Below are 10000 nucleotides of genomic sequence, written 5' to 3'. Positions count from 1 at the left end.
AGAAGAAGAAGAAGACGACGAAGAAGGAGAAGCTACGGGCGCAATAGCCGAGTGGTTAAAGCGTAGGACTTTCAATCTGAGGGTCCCGGGTTCGAATCTCGGTAACGGCGCCTGGTGGGTAAAGGGTGGAGATTTTTTTCCGATCTCCCAGCTCAACATATGTTGCAGACCTGCTTGTGCCTGAACCCCCTTCGTGTGTGTACGGCAAGCAGAAGATCAAATACGCACGTTAAAGATCCTGTAATCCATGTCAGGGTTCAGTGCTGGGTTATGGAAACAAGAAAATACCCAGCACACTCCTAAAAACGGATTATGGCTGCCAACATGGCGGGGTTATAATAAAAAAAAAAAAAAAAAAAAAAACCCAGTCATACACGTAAAAGCCCACTGGTGTACATGTTGCAACCCACGAACGAAGAAGAAGAAGAAGAAGAAGAAGAAGAAGTCGAAATCAAGGAAAGAGACTGACGACCTGACTTGTGATGTTCCATTTTTATCTCAGTTAGGTGACAGCCCCTCACTGACAGGCATGTTCGCCATCAGCTGTCAAGGCGTTGAGAGGGAAAGAAAGAAGGAAGGAAGGAATATTTTCCAGCGCACACTGTGTCGCGGTGCTGTTTCCAACAGAAAAAAGAAAGGTGTTATAATAACTGACCTGTCATTCTCGTTAACCTATGTCCCCTTTAAAAAAAAAAAAATGAACAGAAAAAGGAGAGGAGGGTATTACAGCTTGACTGCACTTCATTTTACCATTGGATCGGCTGTTTCATTATCGTTTTACAGTAATATAATTTTCACAGTCAGTTAAAACGGATGTACGTGAAAGTGTCAGTGCTTTGGGTATTCATTTAGGTGGCAACGTTTGTTTAGCTGGACTTCTCAAAAAAAAAAAAAAAAAAAAAAAAAAAAGGACCAGGTAATTCTTGACCATATAACTATATTATGTATAGATCTGTCTTAAAGTATATGCACACACACACACACACACACACACACACACATATATATATATATATATATATATGTGTGTGTGTGTGTGTGTGTGTGTGTGTGTGTGTGTGTGTGTGTGTGCATATATATTATTGTTTTGTATTGCTTTTCGTTACAACACATTTCTCTGGCCAAATATATATCTTCTTTTTTTGTTTGTTTTTTAATGGAGGAGCGGAAACGATAAACAGAAATAAATCATACGTTGATCGACAGTGCGTTTTGCGCCGTATACACACTTTGTCAGTCAATCAAGTACACAAGAGGCAGAGAGCAGTGGGAAAGGAGTGGAGAGAGAGAGTGGGAGCAGAAACAGACTTTTTAATCCCCATGAAACCTTAGATACTGGCGACAGTCTCTCTGCAATCCTATATTGTATTGTATTTCTCTTCTTTTTTTTATCACAACAGATTTCTCTGTGTGAAATTCGGGCTGCTCTCCCCAGGGGGAGCGCATCGCTACACTACAGCGCCACCCTACCCCCCCCCCCCCCCCCCCCCCCCCCCCTTTTTTTTTCTTTTTTTTGTTGTTGTTGTTGTATTTTTTTCCGCATTGCAGTTTTTGTATTTGTTTTTCTATCGAAGTGCCTTTTTCCACAGAATTTTGCCAGGAACAACCCTTTTGTTGCCGTGGGTTCTTTTACGTGCGCTAAGTGCATGCTGCACACGGGACCTCGGTTTATCGTCTCATCCCAATGACTAGCGTCCAGACCACCACTCAAGTCTAGTGGAGGGGGGGGGGGGGAGAGAAAATATCGGCGGCTGAGCTGTGATTCAAACCAGCGCGCTCAGATTCTCTCATTTCCTAGGCGGACGCGTTACCTCTAGGCCATCACTCCACATACAGAGACGGCTTTCTTTTTTTATTCTTTCCTCTACAGTTCACACGAGGTAGATTGTGTGGAGCTAGTGTTGGCCTTGTGCTAACGAGTCCGCGTTGGAAACGTGAGAATCTGAGCGCACTGGTTCGAATCCGGCCCAAAGTTGCCAGTATCACACCCCCCGTCCCCACCCCTTCCACTAGAACTTGAGTGGTGGTCTGGACGCTAGTTATTCGGATGAAGCGATAAACCACGGGTCCCGTGTACAGCATGCATTCAGCGAACGTAAAAGAACCCACGGCAACAAAAGGGTTGTCCCTGGCAAAATGCTGTAGAAGAATCCACTTCGATAGGAAACAAATAAAAACTGCAGGCAGAAAAAAAGTGGTGGCGCTCTCAGTGCAGCGATGCGCTCTCATACAATACAATACGATCTGAACTGGAAAATAGATGTTCTTTTCGAACGAGGTGATTTCACGTAGTTTCTTTACCACGCCTATGTGTGTTTTTCGTCGTTAGACCATCTGTCACGGGTATGGTTAATTTATAATTATGATTATACATATAGTATACATTCGTCCCTAGGCTCGTATGGATATAAAAGTGACACTGTTCATGCATATGCTTACTTTCACAGCTCATAGACGTTAAAACAGCCGACATTACAGTTCCTTCTGGGCAGCTGTTATGCAATGACTTTTTGTCATTGATTTTCTGTCCGTCTGTCTCTCTGCAGGTTTTTCGCTTTCTGGCATGAACTCATGGTCCTGTGTTCATGTGTTGTGAAATTGTTTGAGCTTGCGTGCTTGTGTGTGTGTGTGTGTGTGTGTGTGTGTGTGTGTGTATGTGTGTGTGTAAGTGTGTGTGTGTATGTGTGTGTGTGTGTATTTGTGTGTGTGTGTGTGTGTGTGTGTATTTGTGTGTGTGTGTGTTTGTGTGTGTGTGTGTGTGTGTGTGTGTGTGTGTATGTGTGTGTAAGTGTGTGTGTGTGTGTATGTGTGTGTGTGTGTGTGTCGCATTTTATTTCTCGTATAAAAATATGCATAAAAAGAGGTTGTTCGGAAGAAATATACCTTATTAAACGTATGTGCTGTTGAAAACTCTTTCTTGTTTCTTCTTCTTCTTTTTTTTTAATTATTGCAATTCCGAATTTTTTCCCCCAATGAATTGTGCAAATTTTGCCCAGCGCCGCAATCTAGACGTATTTCTTGTTTCAGAAGTTAGTGTGCTTAAATGCGTTCATGTAACTACCCTGCACCTTGTTTTAGGTACTCAGTGTGATGTTTTGAAATGTGTTTTGTGTCCACGGAGTCAAATGAAATCAACCACTAATGAGTTGTAATGAAATATTATCAATGGGGAACTATTGGTGCTTGTTTGGCTGACAGTCTTTCTGCCTGTCTGCCTGCCCCCCACCCCACCCCCCCGCACCATCCCACCCCCCACCCCCCCTCTCTCTCTCTCTCTGACTGTGTGTGTGTGTGTGTGTGTATTCCGGTATGTATCTGTGTGTGTCTCTGCGTGCGTGTGTACGTGCGTGTGTGTCAGTGTGTGTGTGTGTGTTGTTTGCGAGTGTGCACGTGACTGCATGCGTGTGTACGAAGCGGTTTTTATTGACAGAGGCATATATGCCTGCCAGTATGCATGCGTACACATTTATCGATATACATATATATATATATATATATATGTGTGTGTGTGTGTGTGTGTGTGTGTGTGTGTGTGTGTTGCGCGCGCGCGCGCTAATGATGCCTGTAAATAATCAAACCTACCTTATTAACCATTTTCAATCTTAACTGATTTGTTCTGGTGCACTTTCGATCTTCTTTTTCTTCCTCTTCTTTTTTTTTCCTAGCTTACAGCGTAAATTTGTTTCCTTTTATTCTTCAGCTTCTACTGAATAAAAGTGGCTCAGAACATGTATGCATGAGTAGCTTTTCTAGCATATTGTGTGTGTGTGTGTGTGTGTGTGTGTGTGTGTGTGTGTGCTCGTGTGTGTGTGTGTGTGTGTGTGTGTGTGTGTGTGTGTGTGTCGTGTGTGTGTGTGTGTGTTCGTGTGTGTGTGTGTGTGTGTGTGTGTGTGTGTGTGTGTGTGTGTGTGTGTGTGCTCGTACGCGCGCAACATCTTGTGGACGTTTATTAGAAAAAAAACACCCCACCTTTGATGTGGATAATGATAATCTTCAATGCAATCCATTAAAAAAAAAACAAAACAAGAACTCACTCATAAAATTTATGAAAGTATAAAAATCGTGGTACACCATTATTTATACGATATGGCTACAAATACCTCACACAGTTAGATAGGTAAACAGATGCGCACAGAAAGAAAAAGTCATGCATAAAACGTATACAAGTATAAAAAAAAACCACTAATATCTAATACGATATGGCCACCAAACGTTCACATAATTAGGTAAATAGATCATAAATGCACACTCAGAAATAAACATCAGTGGCACCCCACACATACACACCAAAATAAAATAAAAATTTAAAAAAGAGCAGGCCAAATGAATTATCAAAAAATCCCATGAAAATGAATGCAACATAATATAGCATGTTCAAAAAACACGCAAATATAATCACCAAAGCTCTGTTTAAATTCGTGAAAGAAAGGGTATAAGTGCAATAAGAGAAACTTCCCTACATCTACAATAGACTTTGAAAGGAAACACGGCGAAGGTATACTGAATTTCCATGTACTTCTTTCAAAAAGATATTCTTTCTCAGAAACATTTCCAGTTTTTGTAAAGTCTCGGTTACAGCACATTACTTGAATTGAAGAAATAAGGTCAATCTACTACCCCCCAAAAAATATCAGAGAAAGTGTTAGGATACTTTTGCAGTCTGCTACAGAAAGGCCAGTCCTTTTTACAATTTATAGAAGTCACCTCTAGTGAACAATGTAAATATTACATTCAGTCTACGGAGCTCAGAACTGGGTCTGTTCCACAAAGGACCTACGCCAAACCTTCAACAAATCGGTACTGTCCATTCTGTTAGTGGAGCATCTTTGGCCTTCAAATGTATCTACCTGTGCCTCTTTAGGCTTCAGTCCTTTTTTATCATTGTTTTTTTGCCAGAATGGATCACTGCAATTGGAATTTGCATGAAGAACAAAGACCACAGATTCTGCTGTTACTAAAAAAAAAAAAAACCTACAAAAGGTGACTGAAATTCTACAGGTGTGGATTATTATTTTTGTCATGTTTCGTATCTTTTACAGTCCATCAGACCATAAAAGCTGCTTCAGTGGAGTCAGCACTAGACAGTAACAGCACGACACCAAAACCATCACACTCCACTGGAGCACAGATGACAAGGCCAACACAGGGGCTGAAGGCCAATGGCAAAAGAAGCGAGACAATCAAACATGAAGGCCTATTGGCAAAAGAAGCGAGACAATCAAACATGAAGGCCTACTGGCAAAAGAAGCGTGACAATCAAACATGAAGGCCTATTGGCAAAAGAAGCGAGACAATCAAACATGAAGGCCTAATGGCAAAAGAAGCGAGACAATCAAACATGAAGGCCTATTGGCAAAAGAAGCGAGACAATCAAACATGAAGGCCAATGGCAAGAGAAGCGAGACAAGCAAACATAAAGGGTAATGGCAAGAGAAGCGAGACTATCAAACATAAAGGGCAATGGCAAGAGAAGGGAGACAATCAAACGTGAAGGGCAATGGCCAGAGAAGCGAGACAATCAAACAGATGGTTACGCTGAACCTGAAGCAACACAAAGACGCGACACATTTCCAGCATGGTAGAACTACCCCAGTGGCTGGAGCACACCGACAACACTGATGACACAGAACCATAGCCTCCTGGAGGAAATGCAATCTCCACATGAGGGTGCCAACTGGGCGCAAAAAAAAAACCCCACGAACCCAAACTCGCACAACCTGCCCTTAGAAGCTAGAAGGCACAAAGCCTCGAAAGTCGTAACTGACAGGACAGAGAGAACTAAATCTCTTTTCAGCAATGACAACACTGACGCAGAATCCAGGAGCTGCCCACACTACAAACCCAACCCAGTAGAGTGCTTGAATGAGGCGTGGGGGGAGGGGGGGGGGGGGGCACTTAAAAAGTGATCACCACCTGAACATGTCTTGAGGTGTGACAATGACTGCTTTTAATGTCCATCAAATAGTGCACAATCTCAACAGAGGAGAAAGTATGACAAATGTCATCAACGTGGTTGTAATGTCCAAATCATTGGAAGTTGGTGGGAATATAGTATACCTGCCCAATCTGTCTGGTGAGAAGAAAGGCCTGTTGCCCGCAAAAACAGTCAGACCACCACCTCTTAGACAGATCAATATTTTCCAACCACCCTGACAAAGAATCTTCTCTTCCCTTCACCTTCTCATAACTTGGGATGGATTCTTGAATCAAAACGGAGCGACATAGACGCACTAAGCATAATTTTAACTCTCTCCATACGAACGGCGAAAGAGACGACGTTAACAGCGTTTCACCCCAATTACCACCATCAAAATATTGCAAGTGGAAGGCTCTTATACTGAAGAGGTGAATGCTGACAAAGAATACCACAATTCTGACGACGGAAGCTAAAGGCTGGGTCATTCAGACACCCACTGGACATCCGAGAGGTCTGTGTAGAGGAGAAGAGTGGACTGGCCGTACTGAGTGAGTTAATTCAAAATCAACGGCTGTCTCATCTGGGCCAGTACTTAAAACATTTTCGTGATTCCTTTTCGCCATGCCGATCCAGCCACAAGAAAGGAAAACCAAAGAATACCTGGCACAGAACAGTTTCAGTTTCAGTTTCAGTAGCTCAAGGAGGCGTCACTGCGTTCGGACAAATCCATATACGCTACACCACATCTGCCAAGCAGATGCCTGACCAGCAGCGTAACCCAACGCGCTTAGTCAGGCCTTGAGGAAAAAAAAGGTGAATAAATGATAGATAAGCGTACACAAATAAGTAAATAAATAAATAATAATTATAATATATAAAAGGGAGTCGTAATAATAATAATAATAATAATAAATGAATAAATAAATAAACAAATAAGACAACAATGATGATAAATAAACAAATAAATGTAAAACATGAAGACACACATTCACACATACACCCCACACATGCATAACAGAAATACACCAAACATGCAGTTTCACAGATATGATGATTTCACATGATATGCACAGAACAGTCGAAAGGGAACTGAAGACCCTGTTGCAAACTTAGGATAGAATCAGAGACCCTCAGAGGCTGTCCCAAACAGACAAGGGTGTCGTAATGGGCAGTGAATAAGTGAGTAAGTAAGATCTTTTTTTTTTCTTCTTCTGCGTTCGTGGGCTGCAACTCCCACGTTCACTCGTATGTACACGAGTGGGCCTTTACGTGTATGACCGTTTTTACCCCGCCATGTAGGCAGCCATACTCCGTTTTTGGGGGTGCGCATGCTGGGTATGTTCTTGTTTCCATGACGGGCGCAATAGCCGAGTGGTTAAAATGTTGGACTGTCAATCTAAGGGTCCCGGGTTCGAATCACGGTGACGGCGCCTGGTGGGTAAAGGGTGGAGATTTTTACGATCTCCCAGGTCAACATATGTGCAGACCTGCTAGTGCCTGAACCCCCTTCGTGTGTATATGCAAGCAGAAGATCAAATACGCACGTTAAAGATCCTGTAATCCATGTCACCGTTCAGTAAGTAAGATCAAACTAACCAGAATTAAAAACATCCCGAAAACTACTACCACTGATGCTGTTACCACCACCACTTGAAGCAGTGTCAACGACACACCGTTTACTTTTGTCCTTCTTCGTAACATCACTGCCATTGATATCATAATTTGGTGAGTGCTGTAAACACAAAGGAATAAAAAACAAAACAAAACAACCACAACATAATGTCTACATTTCTAAATGGGTCCATTTTGGCGACAGTCAAGTTGCCACTGGCACATTGAAAGTGAGAGAGACAGAGAGACAGAGAAAGGCAGAGACGGAAAGAGACACAGAGAGAGGCAGAGAAAGATAGAGACACAGACAGAGACAGAGACAGAACGAGACAAGACTGAGTGTGGCAGGCAGGGTAGGGTGGTGGTAGACGGTCGTGGGTAACAACTCAGTGTTAAGTTTTCCAAATATCAAACTTAAAAGTCTCTCTCTCTCTCTCTCTCTCTCTCTCTTCATTTCTTTCTTTCTTCTTTCTGTCGGTCTTTCTTTCTTTCTTCTCATTCTCTTCACTTTTCCTTCCCATGCCCTTCAGTTTCAGTTTCCTTCTTTCCTTCTTTCTTTCTTTCTGTCTTTCTTTCTTTTTTCTTCTTTTCTTCTCATTCTCGTCACCTTTATAATAATAATAATAATGAATATTGGGACGCCCTATCTCCGGAGAGCCCAGAGCGTTTACAAATACAATTACACAGACATACGTCGATGGCAGATACACTTCATGACATTCATTTGCCTATACGCATCACAAAATGCACAGGTCACACACACACACACACACACACACACACACACACACACCAAGCATTCATACCGATACAGCCCCATTCCTCTCACCACCCACCAACAATCGCAGTCAGTCAGACACACACAGGGTAGGAAAAAAACTAATCATAACAACTGTGGAAAAGGTGAGTTTTGAGAAGTGATTTGAACGAGGACAAAGACTGAGCGTGTCGGACAGAATAAGGGAGTTTGTTCCAGATGACAGAGAAAGCACGTTCCCCATGGAGTTTCTTTCGCCTTCTTGGTATGCAAAAAAACGGGAGTGTCACAAGGCTTCAGTTTCCAGGTCCCATGCCTTCCAGTTTCAAAAAAACGTGCAGACAAATCTACCATATACACTATACAACATCTGTTGAAAAATGAAGAAGAAAAAAAGAAAGTAAAAAACAAACAAACAAACAAAAAAATCCACATACATGCTCTATCCAAACCATGTATTCTTCTACTTCTTCGTTCGTGGGCTGCAACTCCCACGTTCGCTAGTATGTACAACACGGGTGGTCTTTTACGTGTATGAGCGTTTTTACCCCGCCATGTTGGCAGCCATACTCTTGTTTTTGTGGGGTAAACTATATAAAACTTGTATAATTCCAGCTTTTTGTTTGTTTGTTTGTTTGTTTGTCCTGTTCTACTCTGGCTGGCTGGAGTCCATGGCAGAATTGACGTAGTACTTGTTGGCGGCTTTGCTCCGCTTCCTGGGCGCAACAGTGCCTCCGTGTTCGGCCTCCTCCATGGTCTGGGGCAGCGGCCTCTTGTGGGTCTCCGGAAGGAGAAGGACCAGCAACGCCCCCACCACCGTCATCACCCCGAAGATGGTCGTGGGCAGCTGCTGTATCGACTTGGCCTGGGGGAGGAGGTGGAGGGGGGGGGGCGTGAAATGGGGGCACCAGGAAGGGAGCAGCGAGGGAAATTCTAGGTTCAACTGTTCACTTTTCAGTTTCAAAAGGAATACTTTCAAAAGCGCACAGATTGGTTGAGATGCTAGCTCTACATCCTTAAAACAAGAAAAGAAAAGAAAGAAAGAAAGAAAGAAAGAAAAGGAGGCAAAAGAGAAAGAAAGGACAGACAGAAAGAAGAAAACAAAGAAAGAAAGAAAGAAAGAAAGAGGGGAACAAGGGTTGAAAGAAAGAAGAAAGAAAAGGAAGAAGAAAGGAAGGATTAAAGAAAGGAAGGAAGGAGAGAAGAAAGAAAAGGAAGAAGAAAGGAAGGAGAGAGGAAAGAAAAGGAAGAAAAAGGAAGGAAGAAGGAAAGAACAGGAAGAAGAAAGGAAGGACTAAAGAAAGAAAGGAAGGAGAGAGGAAGGATTAAAGAAAGAAAGGAAGGAGAGAGGAAGGATTAAAGAAAGAAAGGAAGGAGAGAGGAAAGAAAAGGAAGAAGAAAGGAAGGACTAAAGAAAGAAAGGAAAGAGAGAGGGAGGATTAAAGAAAGAAAGGAAGGAGAGAGGAAAGAAAAGGAAGAAGAAAGGAAGGATTAAAGAAAGAAAGGAAGGAGGGAGGAAAGAAAAGAAAGAAGAAAAAAAGGAAGAAGAAAGGAAAGGGAACAAGGAAGAAGAAAGGAAGGAAGAAGGAAAGAACAGGAAGAAGAAAGGAAGGAGTAAAGAAAGAAAGGAAGGAGAGAGGAAGGAGTAAAGAAAGGAAGGAAGGAGAGAGGAAGGATTAAAGAAAGAAAGGAAAGAGAGAGGGAGGATTAAAGAA

General features: G+C 42.5%; 1 protein-coding gene across 2 annotated transcripts in view; it reads right to left on the bottom strand.

Annotated features, from left to right (window-relative positions):
• Window positions 1–4027: 4027 nt before the first annotated feature.
• Window positions 4028–10000, bottom strand: part of LOC143281921 (organic cation transporter protein-like) — a 40340-nt gene continuing 34367 nt past the window's right edge. Inside the window, exons 12-13 of one of the 2 annotated variants that reach the window (XR_013055197.1) lie at window positions 5385–9150; window positions 4028–5194 (exon numbers count right to left, since the gene is read on the bottom strand). Coding sequence is in view for 1 of the 2 variants with exons in the window: in XM_076587219.1 (XP_076443334.1) it covers window positions 8935–9150 (216 nt within the window). In the remaining variant the exon portion in view is untranslated. Of the gene's footprint in view, window positions 9151–10000 lie in introns of both variants that reach the window. The other variant, XM_076587219.1, reaches the window with a different exon arrangement.

This window comes from Babylonia areolata, chromosome 5, assembly GCF_041734735.1.
Source record: "Babylonia areolata isolate BAREFJ2019XMU chromosome 5, ASM4173473v1, whole genome shotgun sequence".
In the NCBI taxonomy this organism is placed as follows: Eukaryota; Metazoa; Mollusca; class Gastropoda; order Neogastropoda; family Buccinidae; genus Babylonia; species Babylonia areolata.
Note: the sequence above shows the minus strand (reverse complement) of the source record. Positions and strands in the feature narration are given on the sequence as shown.